General features: G+C 34.4%; 1 protein-coding gene across 1 annotated transcript in view; it reads left to right on the top strand.

The window, feature by feature from the left end:
• The first annotated feature begins 4668 nt into the window (after positions 1 to 4668).
• LOC139495007 (selenocysteine insertion sequence-binding protein 2-like) overlaps positions 4669 to 22093 on the top strand; it is a 33221-nt gene continuing 15796 nt past the window's right edge. The window contains exons 1-10 of the mRNA XM_071283120.1: positions 4669 to 4832; positions 10789 to 10940; positions 13626 to 13690; positions 14780 to 15102; positions 16392 to 16485; positions 17109 to 18133; positions 18877 to 18961; positions 19809 to 20074; positions 21095 to 21181; positions 21918 to 22019. Coding sequence (XP_071139221.1) covers positions 4797 to 4832; positions 10789 to 10940; positions 13626 to 13690; positions 14780 to 15102; positions 16392 to 16485; positions 17109 to 18133; positions 18877 to 18961; positions 19809 to 20074; positions 21095 to 21181; positions 21918 to 22019 — 2235 coding nt within the window. The 5' untranslated portion in view covers positions 4669 to 4796. The remainder of the gene's footprint in view (positions 4833 to 10788; positions 10941 to 13625; positions 13691 to 14779; positions 15103 to 16391; positions 16486 to 17108; positions 18134 to 18876; positions 18962 to 19808; positions 20075 to 21094; positions 21182 to 21917; positions 22020 to 22093) is intronic.

Genomic DNA, 22093 nt, shown 5'->3' with positions numbered 1-22093 from the left:
AAGGTCTAGATCTTTAATAGAATGTGCAAATTTTTAGAGTAGTGGGTAATTCATGTGTAAGAACTTCCACTTCGGTATAGAAAATGACATGTTTTATCATACTTGTGGTTGTATTTTACAAAAAAACGAAATCATTTGTCAGATCAATTTTTTTCCAACTTTGCCACATAAGGGGAGGCAACTCAAATGCAAGGGCAGATAATTCAGATTAAGGTACTTTTACAATAGAATGTGTTAGGAATTTACCTATTTTATAATGTAGCAAGAAAACGGTTCCGGTGACCCCATTGTTTCTTTTTCTTAACTAAAAGCATATTATTAAAGCCATCTTCTCATATGTTATCTCAAAATTCTATGGTGTAGATTACGCTTTATTGCAGAAAATTGGATTTTCCATACATAATCTATACAAAATTTGTCAATTTTGAACACCGCGTAGCGTGGAAATAAGCCCGGTGACCCATTATTTTTATTATTATTTTTTGAAAAGCATTATATAAACTACATTTTGGCAAATTATGAAAAAATTCTATGGATTATAATTTAGACACCCCATCTACCTTAACAATATCATGTATGACATATACAAAGTTCTCACAAACTGATGTATGATGGTAACACCAATGACACTATTTAGTAACACTATTGACATTTTTAGTTATTGATGTTATGCTATATAATTTGAGATATTTTATCCTAAGAAGTATTTTTTTCATCTTTTTCTTTTGCTCGGTGTTTTTGGCTTTGTGTTCATGCAGTACTTAATAAAGGTAAAATTTGAAAGTTGATGTCAATGGTGATACTTTTGTGTCATTGGAGTTACTGAAGGGTCAGTGGTGTTACTATATAAAAAAGCGACACTTTTTTTAATTGTTATTCATAAAGCAAAGTGGTTTAGGTCGTATACGAAGGATTATGTATATTATTATCATTTAATCTTACATAATTCACATATATTCAGTTTAAATGTATTTTTTTAGTATTTACAACGGCCATAATTAGAACAGCCAGCTTTTTTACAACAATAAATTCCGAAATTTTTGTTTGACTATAATGCACAGCTATATGAATAATGTCAATAAGTCGTAATTTAAACCTTAACAACAAATTGGAACAGTTGTTTGGTGTTGAACAATAATGTTTAGTACCTAAATGTATGCTTTAAATTGGTAATACCATTGTTTGACCTAAAATTGAAGGCCAAAATCGGTCCTTACCATGCTTACCGGACCTATTCCTTTGAACCAACCACAGCTTTATTAAAAAAATTACAACATTTGCAGTAAAATTTACCACTTTTTGGATAATTCACTCAGATGTAACCATATTCTATAGATATTTGTATAAAATGTACACTAAACCTGCCATCGGTCAACTGATAGATTTTCCCCAAATTACTGTAAATTTGACACCCTTTTTTTCAGGTGATATTATTTAACAAGCATAAAAAGGTCGACATTAACCTGAAAAGCCAACAAAACCTTTAAACAGCGTTAATAGAAATTAAGGGATATTGTTACGATAATGTTGTCAGGACATATACAGATTCATAACACTTATAGGGTATTTGCATCGGAAATAAACACATTTATTCTAAAACAAGATGTTGGCATGATACGGGTTATGTTCTCATCATATATTTTATTATAATATACAAATTATTTCTAGAACGGGTTTGTTGTGACGACTCCGGGTGTGGGAGCTTCTTGCTGCATTGAAGACCCATTGGTGGCCTTCAGCTGTTGTCTCCTCTATGGTCGGGTTGTAATGGGTCTTTCCCGCATAAGCAATTTCACACAGTAAAATATAATGAACATGTTTACTTTTATATAAAGTTTCTTTAATAAGGAAGTTTATTAGTAAATTGAGTTGTTTTCGCATCACTTAAGTAATTACATGTAACAAACTAACATAGGTCCAAGTAATGTGCAGTGGCTGATCCAGGGGAGGGTTTTCAGTTGGAACCGCCCCTTTTTTGGGGTGATCAATGCATTTGAATGGGCACATGGTTGGACCCCCCCTGTTCACAAAATAGCTGGATCCGCCCCTGATGTGTTTCAGTTTAGATTAAAGTAACTGAGACAGATCCAACCATTTTTTAAAAGGGGGACCTCACCAGTGGCGGATCCAGGGGGGGGGGGTTCCGGGGGTGTGCACCCCCCTTTATTTTTGCCGATCAATGCATTTGTATCAGGACATATGTTTTGCACCCCCTGCACCCCCCTTTGCCCTGGGTTAGCACCCCCCTTTCGAAAATTCCTGCATCCGCCCCTGCCTCACCCAGGATAAGCAGAGGCGGATTTAGTAGTTTTTCAAAAAGGGGGACCGAATGTAAATTGAGGTTTTTCGCATCACTCACTAAATCACATAGGTCCGAGTAGTGTGCAGTGGCGGATCCAGCAGGAGGGTTCCCGGTTGGAATCGCCCCTTTTGTGGGGTGATCAATGCATTTGAATGGGGACATGGTTGGACCCCCCTTTCAAAATGGCTAGATCTGCCACTGATGTGTTTCGGTTCTGACTTGACTAGCTGAGACAGATCCAGCCATTTTTAAAAGGGGATCCTAACCCAGGATAAAGGGTCAGCTCCAACTGATATCCCTATCCAAATGAATTGATCGTCAACAAAAAAGGGAGGTTCAATCTCCGGAATCCCCCCTCCCCTAGATCCGCCACTGACCAGAGACTTAATGTGTACAAACCTGACGTAAAATTATGTATTATTGAATAATAAATAATATCACATTACCTCCAAAATAACTGTTACAGTACATTTCACATGTTTCAATAATCCAAAAACGATGTTTATGTAAGAAGTTCCCGCGCAAATGTCATGTGTTACCGAAACGGGAAACACACAAATGAATTGTAGGTGTATGTTGTCATTCGCATTCCGATTAATTTACACAGTTCAATAAAATATATATGTTAACATTATCTATATTGGTTTTGAATTTAGTTACTAGATCAGAAAAATGATTTGTTTCTCGCAGACAACACAAAATAATATACATATTAACTCGACACTTAATCTAAACATCCCTACAACAAAATGGGACGACCAAACAGATTTCCTAATTTTGATAAAGGTGAAATATGTAGAATAAGAATTGTGCACTCTGGAATAAGATCATAAATAAAGCCCTATATAAAGTGTAAACCAAAAAAAAATAATGTATGAAATCATTGTTTATTACATCTGCTTGCATAATAATATTGAAGTTGAAACTAACAACGATCACGTATATCCTGTCAACCCCTGAAAAACATAATATTGTCTTCTTGACTACTTCCGCAAACCGTGGTCTGGTAAAATGATATATTGTAGTGTATGTTAAATACAAAACCCCTAACGGGAGGGATTGTACTTGATATTCATGCATATGACGAAGAAATAATCTTTCTGGTCTGGAGCTGACATGTCAGTAACTGCTAGCAGTCCTTTATTGATTTATGTATCATTGTGTAGCAATTCCTGTTCTAACAGTTTAATTTATTATTATGTAAGATGTCTTTCTTTTTAATACGTTTGGGTTAAATTACATTCAAATATAAATTACATTTTAATAGGGTACCGTCCGCTATTTTATTTATCTGAACGGTGGATAATTTATTTAATTTCAACGGTATGTATCTTTAGCTGCAAATGTTGTAATTTTTTTAATAAAGCTGTGGTTGGTTCAAAGGAGTAGGTCCGGTAAGCATGGTAAGGACCGATTTTGGCCTCAAATATCAGGTTCATCAGACGAAAGATTTTGACCACTTTTTAAACACTTAAGTGTCTATTTCATTTAAATCAATTAGTTTATGTGAAAGATTTTAACTGATTTAGTCATTAGTGGCCGTATCCGTGTTCATCCTCAACCTTTATATATATGTTATGTATTATCATAAAATACAACTTTCGTTTCAATATTAAGGATGAACACGAATGCGGCCCGCCACTTTCGTTTTACACGGAAACCGTCTAAATTTTAACTAAAATGCTAGAATTGTGAAGATTTCAGTAATTTAGCATGACTTAATTGTGCTAGTACCCGATATATGTGCATTGTATTGTCAAAAACAGACCATAGTTATGTAGCAGAAGCATTCTACTGTCCGATAAATAACTAAAAGTTTATATTTTAACAATTTTGTAAAACTGCTATATTTTGGGGCCAAAAAGGGTCTTACTGGACCTAATCCTTTACCTCTTATACAATTGGATGTTAAACACGAACGTAAAATCATCGGTTTATCTGTTTATGTTTTACCAAGGACGTATAACTAACTAATATACGTCCTTGGTTTTACGAATGATGTCCAATTGTACCGATGATAAAATTTAGTAAATGTTTTGACTAGTTTGTGATATTGAAAACCTTGGTGTATTTTTTTTCTTCAGTAATACACAAAGTTCTCTCGCTTAAATCTAATTCGTTATTATATATATTTTTTTTATTTTTATACCCCCCCCCTTTTTTTCCTTCCCAGGTCCACCTTTTTTCTTCACCATGTGACACTTTTTTAACCTCCTCAGTAGTATTGCTTACAAATAGCATCGATTTATTCAACTAAAATCGAATATAATCCAGCCATTTAAATCATAGTTCAATATGACACGTTTGTTTACTCTTTACGCACATGGTTTTGTTTATTTACATTTTAGGACAAAATTTTGTCACGTGATACACGCCTCCTTACAACTTCCGCTAATGAACGATAACTTTTGCAACGTAGGAATGCACAGATTCGTCAAAACTGTTTCGTCGTGACAATGAAGAAGATTGCAACACTTATAAAGATTGAAATTCCATGGCACAATCTATAAACTTTATCATGGACCTCCAGGTTGGTTCAAATACGAAAGCTGAACAATAATATTGCGTAATGGCTAATCCTAAATTATGCTTCATTTATCTCTTGGGCACACACCACCTGAGAAGTGAACACAGTTTGCCATAAACTATTACTTTGAAGGAAAAAAAGAATTCACTATTTCAAATATGGATCTCTTGTTGCACTATATGTTAAAATAAAGGAAAGTAGTGATCTTGTAGACTATTTCAATATTTGTAAAATAAAAAAAAGACTAACAAATAAAAAACAACTGAGCAGGAAGAAATAAATAAAGGCACTGACTAGGGTTACATGGAAATGTAACAATAATATAAAAAAAATATTGTAACATTGGAGACTAATTGCAGGAATCCGAGGTTTTTAATTACGAATGTAACAATAATATTTGGGCTGAAAAACACGAAATCTCGAGGTCACGAATTTAAATTAATTTACATCACAAAATTCCAAAAAAGAATTCCCGGATCCCGACAGGGTCAATCCTATGCTCCCGAGCTTAAAACACCCAATCTCTAATTCCTGTTAAAGGTCCTATCCCCCCTCTTTAATGAACACAGGAACATATTTTCAATTAACATGTTTAATTAAAATTGAGAATGGGAATGTGCCAAAAAGACAACAACCCGACCATAGAAAAAAACAACAGCAGAAGGTCACCAACAGGTCTTCAACATTTTAAATGTAGCGAGAAATTCCACGCACCCGGAGGCGTCCTTCAGCTGTCTCCTAAACAAATATATACTAGTTCAGTGATAATGAACGCCTTACTAATTTCCAAATTGTACACAAGAAACTAAAATTAAAATAATACAAGACTATCAAAGGTCAGAGGCTCCTGACTTGGGACAGGCGCAACATACTTAACATATACACACTGTGTAAATTGTAAATAAACTTGAAATTGTAATGTTTGATATTTAAATATTGCATACATACACAAAATGTACATGACATACAATATTTAAAATTTTTATTTACAATGACAGTTTCTACACATCCAGTATGTTGTTTTTTTTTAGCATGTTTAAGTCCAACACATTTTTGGTAAAACCACTCTTAAGCAGCCTTAACAAACCAGTTATACAGCAAATGTGCATGCTCTTTATAGCAATTCCATTCTGCACTTTCCCTTTTTGAAGTTAAAGAAACTTTCAATGTCTGCTATGCTTCAGGTGAAAAATATTTTTTTTACTCTTGCAATGTTTATATTTTCGCCCAATTTTTTGTTGGACATGTTGGAAACATGTGAGGTTGTTAAAAAACAAATCAATCGTGTATTCATTTTCAGAGTCCAGATATTTTGTGATCGTAATTTCGTTCTAAAATAATGCATGTAATGTATTCGTCAATAGTGCCATTGTATTAAACTATTATAGTAGTTTCTTTAACAACATCAAAACAATCAAAATTTCTTGAATAATAATGTAATTATTACTATTATTATCTCATACATGTATACATGACATATTGAAGAATTAAACAACAAAACTATAGAAGGTTTTAAAAGTTTAACAAAGCTAGCGTACATTGCAGTCTTTAATGTTACAAGAACGCAATGTAACGGTATTATTGTTACATTCGTAATTTATCGGTTCCTTACCCATCCCTGCATTCCGGCAATAAGTCTCTAATCACTAATTAGTGTAACAATAACTTTTATATCACTTTGTTACATTTCCATGTAACCGTAGCCAGTGCCATAAATAAAACGTTCTATAAAAGTAAAAGTAAAACCAAAGAATTCTATAGCAATAGTGACCTTTTACTTCTCTTAAGCACTGGTACAAAATAGTGTGCTATGACAGAAACATGAGGATAGATTTTCATGTATGATGGCTCTGTTTCTCTAAGGTATCTCCAGATAAGTGATTAGTCTGTATTTGTGTGATTTACAGAGGTAATCAGAAAACACAGCAAGAACTGAACTCACATAGCACATACACAAAATGCTTTTTACTTTGATTTGGCATAGCTTAAAACAATCAAATTTTCAGATTTAAAGCAGTCTTTTAGAAAAATGTATGAATTTATTTAAAAGTTTTAAATAGAAATTATACTGTTTACAGCAGCAGCTCATTTGACAAGCCCCTCTATGGGTCATGTACCCTGCGAGAAGCTAGCATTCTGTTATCTGACATTGTATCTATGTACAGATTTTCCTGAAATTGAAGTATTTAATCACTCATTTTTGGTCCATTCTCGATAATACCATATAGCAGGTTATTTTTGTGGGTGTAAAATTTCCATTTTTATGAACATATGCAACATGTGCAACAAGGTATACAAATTATTTTGAAGGAATCAAAACTTATATCTAGACTTTACATTGCATGCATTGGTACAGTACAGGGATGATTCCAGTTGTTTTCAAATGGGTCCCTTGAACAACGAATTGAGAATTTTTATCCCAATTGGGAATTTCTCTATGCATAAAATCTAAGACAAAATAATATAATTTTCCTGTAAAAACGGAAAATGTATATTAAGTTCCACCTGTACACTGATTTAAGAAGTTGTGACATACTGTAGTAAAAAAACTTGTATTTAATGCTTCCTCAACAAATGTCATGAATGTACATGTATGCAATGTAATGTAAACTAATGTGTTTTTCTGTATACCTTTGTCCAACTTAGGTGATACCAGAATAAAATGATATATAAAAAAACAAGTTTTCATCTGCTTTTACGAGATCGGTGCCTATTAAAATTTATTCATCAATGACAATGTTATATCAAAATTTGAATTTGATCTTAGCCGAGGTCTGCTCTGGCACCCATTTTGACAAAAAGATCATGTTTTTGATCAACCTGCTGGGCGATCTACTTTTACAATGATCAAATACTTCCATATCATTTTAATCAATTGAATCCGGCTGCTAAACTAGTTTACCACATGACTAAAGTCAAAATATAGGACACTTCATAAACATCTAAACTTTGCCTATATTTTTCAACCTATAATGAATAAAGTCCTAAACTTTTCCACAAATACCGATTTTTATTGTCGAGCCTGCAACTTTTGTTGCAGAAAGCTCGACATAGGGATAGTGATCCGGCGGCTACGGCGGCGGGGTTAGCTCACTTCTTAAAAGCTTTATATTTTAGAAGGTGGAAGACCTGGATGCTTCATACTTTGTATATAGATGCCTCATGTTACGAAGTTTCCGTCAGTTACATGTCCAATGTCCTTGACCTCATTTTCATGGTTCAGTGACCACTTGAAAAAAAAGTTCAGATTTTTTGTAATGTTGAATTCTCTCTTATTATAAGTAATAGGATAACTATATTTGATATGTGCGTACCTTGTAAGGTCCTCATGTCTGTCAGACAGTTTTCACTTGACCTCAACCTCATTTCATGGATCAGTGAACAAGGTTAAGTTTTGGTGGTCAAGTCCATATCTCAGATACTATAAGCAATAGGGCTAGTATATTCGGTGTATGGAAGGACTGTAAGGTGTACATGTCCAATTGGCAGGTGTCATCTGACCTTGACCTCATTTTCATGGTTCAGTGGTTATAGTTAAATTTTTGTGTTTTGGTCTGTTTTTTTCATACTATATGCAATAGGTCTACTATATTTGTTGTATGGAATGATTGTAAGGTGTACATGTCTTGCGGGCAGATGTCATGAGACCTTGACCTCATTTTCATGGTTCAGTGGTCAAAGTTAAGTTTTTGAGTTTTGGTCTTTTTATCTAATACTATATGCCATAGGTCAACTATATTTGGTGTATGGAAATATTTTATGATTTTTATGTCAGTAGCGCAGGTTTTTTTTTACTGTGACCTCATTTTCACGGTTCATTGCACAGTGTTAAGTTTTTGTGTTTTGGTCTATTTTTCTTAAACTATAAGTAATAGGTCAACTATATATATGTTGTATAGAAGCATTGTTAGCTGCACATGTCTGCCTGGCATGGTTCATCTGACCTTGACCTCATTTTCATGGTTCATTGGTCTTTGTTTTATTCAACTTTAGTTATCTTGGTTAACGTTAAGTTTATGAGACAGTTGTAATAAAGCTTTATACTTAGGACTATCAACATAAATTAATGATTAGTATAGAAGGCGAGACATTTCAGTGTGTGCACTCTTGTTTTATTTTCATTAATTGGGAATTTATATTCACAAATATTTTTTGGGCAGCTGGCCGATTTTAGGGCCGCCAAGCGGCCCTAAACTATATAGTGGAATCATCCCTGGTACATGTACATGTGCACTTTTTTGCAATTTTGTTCTCTCCGCTAAAATAACCCGCTCTACATCAACTGAATACAATTTCTGAATTCACAGTATACATGCATGGTATATATGTATCTTTTGCTCATTTGTAAATTATCAAAATTGCATTTTAGCTTCATAAAAGCCATTTATTGCTTCTTTTGGCAATTGGCATCTGTCATTGTTTTCATCAGTACCAATTAAAAAGATCATCTCCTTTGAAACCTACTGGTCCTTTGTGAGTTTGACAGTTATGCAATGTTATTCTAAATAGCTATAGAGATCTTCTGCTTTAATGATGATTTTTTTTACTAAAAAGTTGCCATTGTTGAAATGCAGGTGAGATATATAATTGTTACTTATTAACCAGCCATATCTCTTGCATGTTAAAGACACCCTTGTAGATTTTAAAAAAGAGCAGGCTAATGTCGCTACAAGGCAGCACTCACACCCACAAAGTGGAAATAGCAGGCTAATGCCGCTACAAGGCAGCACTTGCACCCACAAAGTGGAAAGAGCAGCCTAATGCCGCTACAAGGCAGCACTCACACCCACAAAGTGGAAATAGCAGGCTAATGCCGCTACAAGGCAGCACTTGCACCCACAAAGTGGAAAGAGCAGCCTAATGCCGCTACAAGGCAGCACTCACACCCACAAAGTGGAAAGAGCAGGCTAATGCCGCTACAAGGCAGCACTTGCACCCACAAAGTGGAAAGAGCAGGCTAATGCCGCTACAAGGCAGCACTTGCACCCACAAAGTGGAAATAGCAGGCTAATGCCGCTACAAGGCAGCACTTGCACCCACAAAGTGGAAAGAGCAGGCTAATGCCGCTACAAGGCAGCACTCACACCCACAAAGTGGAAAGAGCAGGCTAATGCCGCTACAAGGCAGCACTTGCACCCACAAAGTGGAAAGAGCAGCCTAATGTCGCTACAAGGCAGCACTCACACCCACAAAGTGGAAAGAGCAGGCTAATGCCACTACAAGGCAGCACTCACACCCACAAAGTGGAAAGAGCAGGCTAATGCCGCTACAAGGCAGCACTTGCACCCACAAAGTGGAAAGAGCAGCCTAATGCCGCTACAAGGCAGCACTCACACCCACAAAGTGGAAAGAGCAGGCTAATGCCGCTACAAGGCAGCACTTGCACCCACAAAGTGGAAAGAGCAGGCTAATGCCGCTACAAGGCAGCACTCACACCCACAAAGTGGAAAGAGCAGCCTAATGCCACTACAAGGCAGCACTCGCGCCCGCAAAGTGGAAAGAGCAGCCTAATGCCACTACAAGGCAGCACTCGCGCCCTCAAAGTGGAAAGAGCAGCCTAATGCCACTACAAGGCAGCACTCACGCCCGTAAAGTGAAAAGAGCAGCCTAATGCCACTACAAGGCAGCACCCGCACCCGCAAAGTTGAAAGGGCAGGCTTATGCCGCTACAAGGCAGCACTCACACCCACAAAGTGGAAAGAGCAGGCTAATGCCACTACAAGGCAGCACTCACACCCACAAAGTGGAAAGAGCAGGCTAATGCCACTACAAGGCAGCACACACACACACAAAGTAGAAAGAGCAGCCTAATGCCACTACAAGGCAGCACTCACACCCACAAAGTGGAAAGGGATTAATATAAGTTGATGAATTTGTTTCCCAATCCACTATAAATTAATATGTTTAAAACTAACCTTTCATTGTATTATTTAAAGTAATCACATTATTTTATTTGCAGGGAAATGATCATGCGGCTGGTTTATCAGCGAATGCAGCAGTATTTATACCTCGTAATTACGGCCCTCCGATTGGGACAGCACCCATACAAACTATACCTACTTACATGACCAACTGCTTTCCGTTTGTACAGCCAGATTATAATGGAAACAGGTAAGATTGGGACAGCACCCATACAAACTATATAAAACTATATAAAATTGAGAATGGAAATGGGGAATGTGTCAAAGAGACAACAACCCGACCAAATAAAACAGCAGAGGGTCACCAACAGGTCTTCAATGTAGCGAGAAATTCCCGCACCCGGAGGCGTCCTTCAGCTGGCCCCTAAACAAATATATACTAGTCCAGTGATAATGAACGCCATACTAATTTCCAAATTGTACACAAGAAACTAAAATTAAAACAATACAAGACTAACAAAGGCCAGAGGCTCCTGACTTGGGACAGGCGCAAAATGTGGCGGGGTTAAACATGTTTGTGAGATCTCAACCCTCCCCCTATACCTCTAACCAATGTAGTAAAGTAAACGCATAACAATACGCACATTAAAATTCAGTTCAAGAGAAATCCGAGTCTGATGTCAGAAGATGTAACCAAAGAAAATAAACAAAATGACAAAAATACATAAATAACAACAGACTACTAGCAGTTAACTGACATGCCAGCTCCAGACTTCAATTAAACTGACTGAAAGATTATGATTTCATCATATGAACATCAGGTACAATCCTTCCCGTTAGGGGTTTAGTATCATACCATCATAACATATATGAGAAGAACATAACCCGTGTCATGCCAACAACTGTTTTTTTAGAATAAATGTGTTTAGTTCCGATGCAAAGACCTTATCAGTGACTCAATATTAACGCCAAAATATGCAATCTTTAATGACTTGACAACAGTATCGTAATTATATCCCTTCTTAATAAGTCTATTCAAAGGTTTTGTAAGTTTCTGAGATGAATACTGACACCTTTGTGCTTTATAAAGAATATTACCATAAAAAATTGGATGTGAAATACCTGAACGTATTAGAAGTCTGCATGTTCAGCTATATTTACGAACGATGTCTTTATACCGATGATAAAATTTAGTAAATGTTTTGACTAGTTTGTGATATCGAAAACCCTGGTGTAATAATTTTTCAGTAATACATAAATTTCTCTCGTTAAAATCGAAAACATTGTTACATACACGAGCGAATCGTACAAGTTGAGATATATAAACACCGTAAGATGGTGACAAGGGAACGTCATCATCTAAAAACGGATAATTAACGATAGGAAATGAAAAATCATCCCTTTTATCATAAATTTTAGTATTCAGCTTTCCATTAGTGATATAGATATCAAGATCGAGAAAAGGGCAGTGGTCATTGTTAGTATTAGCTTTATTTAAAGTAAGTTCAACAGGATAAATTTCATTAATATACATACTGAAGTCGTCATTATTGAGAGCCAAAATATCATCCAAATATCTAAAAGTATTATTAAATTTGTTTATCAGATGTTGTTTCGATGGGTCTTTGCTTATTTTTGTCATAAATTGTAACTCATAACAATACAAAAACAGGTCCGCAATAAGTGGTGCACAGTTAGTCCCCATTGGAATTCCGATAATCTGACGATATACGGAATCTCCAAAGCGAACAAAAATGTTATCTAGTAAAAATTCAAGGGCATATATAGTATCAAAGCATGTCCAATTAACATAGTTTTTTTGTTTATTGCTACTAAAAAATGACCTAAAAGAGTTTGAACATATATATTCACATTCTGATTTTTTGTATGCCCATTTAATTAGGTGTGTGAATTTTTTCTTAATGAGAATGTGAGGCAATGTGGTATACAGGGTAGAAAAATTGAAACTTTGAACAGATTCAAAATCACCAATATAAGCATGCAATTTATCAAGTACTTCCAACGAGTTCTTGACACTCCAAAAGTAATTTATTCCACTATTTTCGAAGCCCTTATTTCATGTATTTGAACAATTTATTATCAGGTTTTTAATTGTACCAAGTGTGCTGGTAAGAAGAATAGACAATTTAGTAGTTGAACAATGACTTGAAGACGAAATAAATCTATATTTGTAAGGGGTTTTGTGTAGCTTCGGAAGCCAATACATAGTTGGGACTTTCATTGTATTTGGCTCTGCTTGTAAAGCATTTTTTGTAAAGCGGTGGCTAAAAGTTTATGTTTGTTACAGATTTCGTTTTCTGAAAATGGAGTCAGTTGGAATGTTGGTGAATTGGTGATTTCCTTTTTCAGAACCTCAATGTAAAATTTACGTCAATATATACCTACTTACATGACCATCTGCTTTCCATTTGTACATCCAGATTTTAATGGAAACGGGTACGAAGGGTTTGTTACATGTAGAACAGGGTTGGTTTATATGTCATTTGTCACTACTTGAAAAGAGATCTTCTAAAAAATACTGCTTCAAATAAAACAGTATCAAAGATATGCTTTAACCATGTTAATATAAAAGTGAACATTGTGGATATTTAAGTCAGACATTTCGACTTTGTTATCTCCAGTCTTTAAGGAAGCCATGTGACTTTCATTGTTTTTAAAGAAAAAGTTAAATATAATAGGTCAGAGGTTTAAAATGGGGGAGGTAAAGAGGAAGAAAGTAAACTCACATACTTTTTGTGAGACAAAGTGGTCCTAGATCTCGCTTTCATGGCTTCGAAATAGAGGCTCAATCTGTGGTTAACTGATAAATATTTAATAAACCCACTTTTAAGGTGTTCATTATGCTTTTACACTGACAGAACCAATTTCATATATTAACTGTATTCATATTGAACCAATTGGATTTTATTTTCAGACTTGGTGGAAACCATGGCAACTGGTCCAGACATCAAAGACCAAACAGAAATAGAAACAGTTCAGGTTTGACATACAGTGACAAACATTGACATACATCATGTACAGTGACATACATCTAGGGGAAAAAAAGATTTCAACAACTCTGATGAAGCATCCTAATTCTTTATCTTTTACAATCATGTGTTAAATATTTTACTCATTATCATGTTTTTATACATTTTTTGTAATATAAGAAAAAAGATAATGTGGTAAGATGATATTGGTAATGATTTGTACATTCTACAAGAAAGTAAAGTACCGGTATATAAGTAGAAACTGAAAAGCAAATACATGTATAATCAAAAATATATGATCACAAAAATGCCAATAGGACCAAACCCATGAGATGCATTTCCCTTAATTTCAGAATAATGAGCTCTACCAATTAAACATATATGTCAAAACTATAAGAAAAAATTCTAAAGGAGTTATTGTCCACAAATGGCCATTTTTACATTTTTTTTCATTTTGCTTATTACATGTATCATGAAAAATATGATATTTAGAGATAAAAAATATCAGTTTTGTCTTCTATGATTTAAACCATACTAGAAAAATAAATAAACACTTTTAATCACAAAAATGATCAGCAAGACAAGATTTATTAAAAAAGTCAAATTTTATTGATAATTTGATATGCATGTAGTTAGTAGACTGTCACTCTTAAATAGCTTTATCATTGTTCATAAGAGTGATTGCCCTTAAATGAGGATTTTTACCCCACTTTGTGTTTTGAGAGAAAAACTTAACAGACTAAATGATCAGCAATACAAGATCAACAAATTACAGATTTTTGTCTTGAAAGTCTACAATGTTAAAGTGTGTCCTTTGTTTGATATGCAGATAGACCATTGTGAATGACACAGGCTCATAAAAAAATGTAATTACTACTGAATGTTCTGTTATAACTGTCTATAAATTTGTTAATTCAAAATCGTGTATATAACAACCATCCATATTAAGGTGTGATGTAGAATGAATCTTTGATAATGTGATAATTTTAGTTGAATCTTTGATAATGTTATAACTTTAGTTGAACCTTTATCTTGGAAACATTCCACCTATGGTTAAATAATGATAAAGAAGTTATGTTAGATTTATTGATTATTTCAGGTCACCACGGAAACAGATTTCCTACTCCAAACAAATTTTCAGAACCACCATTGTTCCCATTCACCTCACCACCGCCTCAAGATCCATATTTCAATCAGTTCATGCCACCTCCAAATAATTTTCTCATCAATAATATGACATCACTTCCTGTCATGCCCAGTGAAGGTGAAAATGACATCAACAGCAATAATTTCTCATCAAACAGCAGACGCAGACGAAATCAAAGAGACAAAAACAGTAACAATAATAATAATGTATGGAGATCTAACGAGAGTATCGGAACAGACGATAGTGGGAGGAAAACAGATAGTTCTAATAGACAGGTAACATTACAAAACAGACAGTTCTAATAGACAGGTTACATAACAAAACAGACAGTTCTAATAGACAGGTAACATAACACACAGAGAGTTCTAGTAGACAGGTAGCAAACAGAGAGAATAAAATCCAATGAAATAATTCAAGGATATCAAATCTTCAGACTTGGCCTCAAATTTTGTCTTTAATGTGTTAAAATGAGAAACTATTTTTTTAGTAGTAATGGCATGGAAAGAGCTGAAGATGTCTGTCCACTGACTTCTGCACTTTATGGACCACTAAATACAAGTGAATCCAGTTAACATAATGCAATGCTGTATAAAGGAATGATGAAATGTTATTAGTCTGTAATTAAATGTTAAAAATGTGCTCTGAGGACTTAGTTAAGTAAAATGTGCCTTGAGGACTTAGTTAAGTAAAACGTGCTCTGAGGACTTAGTTAAGTAAACCGTGCTCTGAGGACTTAGTTAAGTAAAATGTGCCTTGAGGACTTAGTTAAGTAAAATGTGCCTTGAGGACTTAGTTAAGTAAAACGTGCTCTGAGGACTTAGTTAAGTAAAACCTGCTCTGAGGACTTAGTTAAGTAAAATGTGCCTTGAGGACTTAGTTAAGTAAAACGTGCCTTGAGGACTTAGTTAAGTAAAACGTGCTCTGAGGACTTAGTTAAGTAAAATGTGCTCTGAGGACTTAGTTAAGTAAAATGTGCCTTGAGGACTTAGTTAAGTAAAACGTGCCTTGAGGACTTAGTTAAGTAAAACGTGCTCTGAGGACTTAGTTAAGTAAAATGTGCTCTGAGGACTTAGTTAAGTAAAATGTGCCTTGAGGACTTAGTTAAGTAAAACGTGCTCTGAGGACTTAGTTAAGTAAAACCTGCTCTGAGGACTTAGTTAAGTAAAATGTGCCTTGAGGACTTAGTTAAGTAAAACGTGCCTTGAGGACTTAGTTAAGTAAAACGTGCTCTGAGGACTTAGTTAAGTAAAATGTGCTCTGAGGACTTAGTTAAGTAAAACGTGCTCTGAGGACTTAGTTAAGTAAAACGTGCTCTGAGGACTTAGTTAAGTAAAACGTGCTCTGAGGACTTAGTTAAGTAAAACGTGCTCTGAGGACTTGGTTAAGTAAAACATGCTCTGAGGACTTAGTTAAGTAAAACCTGCTCTGAGGACTTAGTTAAGTAAAACGTGCTCTGAGGACTTAGTTAAGTAGCTTGAATTGATTGAATGATTAACTAAACATAATTGTAATACACAAAAACTAGTTTCAGATGGCTTTAAAGAAGTGTTCTTGTTTTTTTCAGCGAAGAAGAACAAATTCAGGAAGGAAGGGAGGAACTAAGAATGATTCAATGAGAGCTCCTGTTTTAGTTCTGTATGAGAGGGAAATACAAACAGGTTTGTATGTTTATTTTGGAGAAATTTTATATCATTAAAAAACAAATTGATTAACAAACAAACTATAAAATGGTGGTATACAGAAATTAGTAGATGTGGTATGAGTGCATCCAAGTCACAATGTGTTAAAAATAAACAAATATAGATCAAAGTACAGCCTTCAACACATAGCTCACGTAGAATAGCAAGCTATAAAAGGCCTAACAAAATTTACCAGTGTCAAACAATTTAAACAGGAAAATCCAACATTTATAACTGTCTAATCTATAAAAAAAACCAAAGAAACACTTCGGAACCACACCAACAAACGACAACCATTGAGCTGTACCAACAAATGACAACCACTGAGCTGTACCAACAAATGACAACCATTGAGCTGTACCAACAAACGACAACCATTGAGCTGTACCAACAAACGACAACCATTGAGCTGTACCAACAAATGACAACCACTGAGCTGTACCAACAAACGACAACCACTGAGCAACAGATTATACTACAATGAAAACCTGTATAAGCATGATTAGGACATTTACATAGAAACAAATAATTGTTCTTCAGATTTATGAAAAGAAGAACTCTGTTAAAGATATATTTATAAATAACATTTGCTTATTTTTTAGATTTTTCTGAGAACTTTGCCTATAAGACTTTAGAAGAGCACCCTAGTTCATTATATCGTAAATCAAATAGAAGAAATATACATGACAATAGAGATCTTAATTCAGACAGTGGTTACTCAAGTCCACTTCATAAGAGAAACCAGATAACCATTGGTACACAATCTGATTCTACACTGTCAGTGAAATTGACTTCTAATTCTATCCAATTAGATGATCCATCTATAGTTCATGCTGCAACTGTTCCGCAGCAAAAGTTTTCCTATGCTTTCATTGCTCAAAAAGAACCTAGTCCAAGACCTGTGATAAACCAAGATAATCAGAATAGTGCAGAAAACTTAAAAACAGGACAACAAAAATCACCAAATAATCAAAACAGAAACAAACAAAGTCCTGGAAACAGATCACATGATTCTCAATTAACCAATAGAAACACACCAAATCCTGGAAACAGATCACATGATTCTCAATTAGCCAATAGAAACACTTCTAATACATATGATTTAAATAATCAACATATCAACAAACAAGCCAACAAAAAATCAGAAGTAAGGAATAAATTTCAGGGAGACATACAAACGAAACAAAATCAGGTGAGAAAGATGGGAAAGACAAACTCTGATGAAGAAACAAGAGGCTTCTCGAGGAAAGGAACTACTTCCATAGATGAAAATGATTATGGATTTTCAAGGACTAAAAATTTACGCAGTGAAAGAAAACAATCACATGAATCAAATTCTAATAAAAACAATCTGCAGGAGGGCAATAAGAGTGAAACTGGACAGAATTTAGAAACAGAAGGTGAGAGTGGAACACAGGGCAAAAAGAAACGTAGACGGCGAAGAAAACGGAAAAAGAAGAACCCAGATGACCCAGCAGATTCTCAAGATGAGGCTGAATATGAACCACAACAGGAAGTTGAACTACATTTTGAAGATGTGGAAGAATTCCCTGACTTGAGTAGTGCTAAAGCTTTAAACAATAAGTCTTCAGGAGTAGGAATATCTTATAGTGCTATTTTACAGACAGTAAGTTTGGATTTTTAGCCAGATATCAATGTTGGTTATTTTGATTTTTAGCCAGATATCAATGTTGGTTATTTTGATTTTTAGCCAGATATCAATGTTGGTTATTTTGATTTTTAGCCAGATATCAATGTTGGTTATTTTGATTTTTAGCCAGATATCAATGTTGGTTATTTTGATTTTTAGCCAGATATCAATGTTGGTTATTCTGATTATACATCTGGCTTATGTTGATAATGCTCTAGTAGTCCATTAGTCCATAGATAATATTTGGAAACTAATTGGTCAAAACATTTACTGCATAAATATTTTGATAATATGATCTAAGGGAGATAACTCAACAATAATTTGCATTAGTCATGTTAGTATTCCTCAAAGGTTTAAGATTGTTCAAATGTCTGAGAAAAGCTTCATTGCACTTGTTTAAATTTCCTTTGTCATGAACACTGTCCCATAACTTCCTTTGTCATGAACACTGTCCCATAACTTAAATTTCCTTTGTTATGAACTCTGTCCCATAACTTCCTTTGTCATGAACACTGTCCCATAACTTCCTTTGTCATGAACACTGTCCCATAACTTCCTTTGTCATGAACACTGTCCCATAACTTAAATTAACCAGTTTAAATTTCCTTTGTCATGAACACTGTCCCATAACTTAATTTAAGAACAGACATGAAGGAAAACATTTAAATAATTTGTTTGGCAAAAAATTTATAAATAACTTTGTGTTGATTTCTTTCCAGGTACCTGTTAGCAGGCCTTCTACGGTAGAGAGAAATAAAACAAGTTCCTCTGAAGATTCTCCAAGGAAAGATAACTCTAGTCTTGGTAAGATAAGATAAAGGTGGTATTTTACATCAGTTACTATTTTACCATTACATGTAGGTTGATAACACATTTCTTAAACCCTTGCTGCATGCATTCCTTAATCTTTCCTAATAATTTCTTTTTCTAAAGCTGGTAAATAGTATATACCTTTGAACCACACCTATGTTATCCTGTTTTATATTTTGCAATAGAATATACTGCATACTATCAAACAAACACAAAATACATGAATACATTGTGTAATATATTGTAGTACATACTGATATGCATGTATTGTTACTTAAATAACAAGTAATGTGGTTCCATCAACAGCCTCTTTATGAACCTGTCTTTAAACTGCATTATCCTTGGGTACCCTTTATAGACAGGATTAACTGTAATCTTGTACATTGTACACTTCTTATTTTGTTTTATTCCATAGACAGGATTAACTGTAATCTTGTACATTGTACACCTCTTATTTTGTTTTATTCCATAGACAGGATTAACTGTAATCTTGTACATTGTACACTTCTTATTTTGTTTTATTCCAAATTATTTTTGAGATTTTCCTTATTAAAATGATCATAGACCTTGCCATTACTTTATACACTGGAAGGTTAGGTATAAATTATTAAAATTAAACAGAATCTCTAGTTTTACATGAAATAATTATCTCTTACAGAAGATCATTAAAATTATACTTCACCATTTCGTAATGTCCTGGGAGGGGTTAGGTATCAATTTGTAAGCTCTGATCATTATAATTATACTTCACCATTTCGTAATGTCCTGGGAGGGGTTAGGTATCAACTTGTAAGCTTTGCAAACAGAATCTCTAGTTTTACATGAAATCCTTTCTTTACAGAAGACAAGGGAACAAGAGCCAGTAGAAGAAGAAGGAAGAGGAAAGATATACTCAACACAGCAGCTGAGAATGAACTGGCTGAGATAGGACTAGAACAGCAAATGTTGAAAGAACAATGTCTAAAAACCACAGGCCCAAAAAGTAACAAAGAAGAGAAAGGACAGACGCCAGGAATATTGAAAGTTAATCCAAAAACTCAGAATTCTGGGAAAAAATCAAAACAAAATGTATCATTAGATCTTGGGGCAGTTATTGATGCCCTGGAGGTAATTCAGTAATAAGGATTGTTTAGACGTGTCTATAACTCATGCTTTTAAATCATTTCACTAATTCCCAACCTTTGATGAATTGGAGGTAATTCAGTAATAAGGATTGCTTAGACATGTCTATAACTCATGCTTTCAAATCGTTTCACTATTTCCCAGCCTATGATGGGTTTCTTTACATACAATTTTTTTATTTATCTGTAATCAGTCTATAGTAGTAAACATGACAAACAAAGGAGTATGTTCGATAAGGTCCTAAAATGGCCCCCTTTTTTAGCGTAAATTTCAAATTCGGATTTGTTTAACAATATCACAATAAATTTTAGCTAAAACATTGACTAGATAGGATATAAGCCATTTTATTGAAAATTTCACGTTTCTGCGTTTCATTATGACGTCACAAGTTGTACTCATATTGATTTTTCACGAAAAAATCAATGAAAATGGGTAAATTTCCATAGATTATTGGACAGGAAACATAGAGCGCATACGTCGACAACAAAGATCTTTTCAAATAATGTTTGTGAAGACATTTCACATGTCTTATTTGAATATTAAGCTTGTCGACGCCTGCGCTCTTTGTTTCTTGGTCCTTTATTTGGTTGAAATCCAGCTGATTTTGTCAAATTTCACAAAAATCCCTTATCTTGACCTTTTTGGGATGTAAAAATCAACGTGTTAGAATTAAACTTTGACAAAAACAGTTCTGTTTAACTTTCTCACATGTCTTTGAGGCAACTTAAAGCATTTATTGTCTTGTAACTATGAACTTTATAATTGGGGCCAAATATGGCCCATACCGAACTTACTCCTTTGAGAACATTGAAAGTTGTACAGATTTTTATTCCAATTTATGGTTAAGATACATTAGGTTAGGGTTCCATCAAAGAGATTGGAAGAAATTTTCCTCAAAAATGAGTTCAGGAAATAAATCCTTTTATAATCATCTTCATATTATATTTGATTTTATTGCATTGCTCTTCAGAAACCAAAAGATCAACATACAATTTGTTCTTGCAGCAAAAAAAGACAACAATTAGTTTAACATCTGCCGCTAGGATAGAACAAAAAGTCAAAATAGAACAACCAAAGAAAAAAGAAGTACAGGTAAGCCAATTAGTACTTATTTGTCCAACTAATTCAGAATATGAAGAGAAGAAGAAAAGAGCTCAGCTGCAGCAGGCCAGACACATAATAATATGACACATGCTGGGGATTCATTTATTTTTCGTTGTGACCAATTTTCATCAATTAAGTAAAATTTGCATGGTTGAGGATGTTTAATTTGTGGTATTGCCAAAGTCTGCATACTAGTTTATAGAAATTTCTTGGTTCACCTAACATGCCTAAGCCTGTATCACAAAATCCACAGAATTTGGTATCCAACTAATAATAATGACTCCACATTAGACACAATAGAAGTATCTCATCTTAGAAGTATTTGTGTAAGAAACCTCCCACAGTAGACACAATAGAAGTATCTCATCTTAGAAGTATTTGTGTAAGAAACCTCCCACAGTAGACACAATAGAAGTATCTCATCTTAGAAGTATTTGTGTAAGAAACCTCCCACATTAGACACAATAGAAGTATCTCATCTTAGAAGTATTTGTGTAAGAAAACTCTATAATTGGAATGCTTCATTGTAATTTTATTGGATGTTAAAGCATTAAACAAGGCCCTTATCTTGCTGTTCAATGTGAGCCAAGGCTTTGTGTTGAAGGCTGTACCTTGACCTACATGTATAATTCTTTTATACATTGTGGCTTGGATTGAGAGTTGTCTCATTGGCACTTTCACCAATTTTATTTATATATAAAAGAAATGTTTATTGTTTTTGTAGAAATCCAAAGGAGGTCACAATGTATTAGATGCCAGTGCTCCTATCAAACGTGGAAAAGAGAGAGAAACACCAAAGGCAAAGAAACCTAGTCCATTAAAAAAGGTTAGAGTATAACATTACCATATAACCAGGGGTCGAAATTAGCGCTAGTCCGGTAGTCCGGGACTAGTAAAATT

The sequence above is a fragment of the Mytilus edulis genome, chromosome 11 (assembly GCF_963676685.1).
Source record: "Mytilus edulis chromosome 11, xbMytEdul2.2, whole genome shotgun sequence".
NCBI lineage: Eukaryota > Metazoa > Mollusca > Bivalvia > Mytilida > Mytilidae > Mytilus > Mytilus edulis.
Note: the sequence above shows the minus strand (reverse complement) of the source record. Positions and strands in the feature narration are given on the sequence as shown.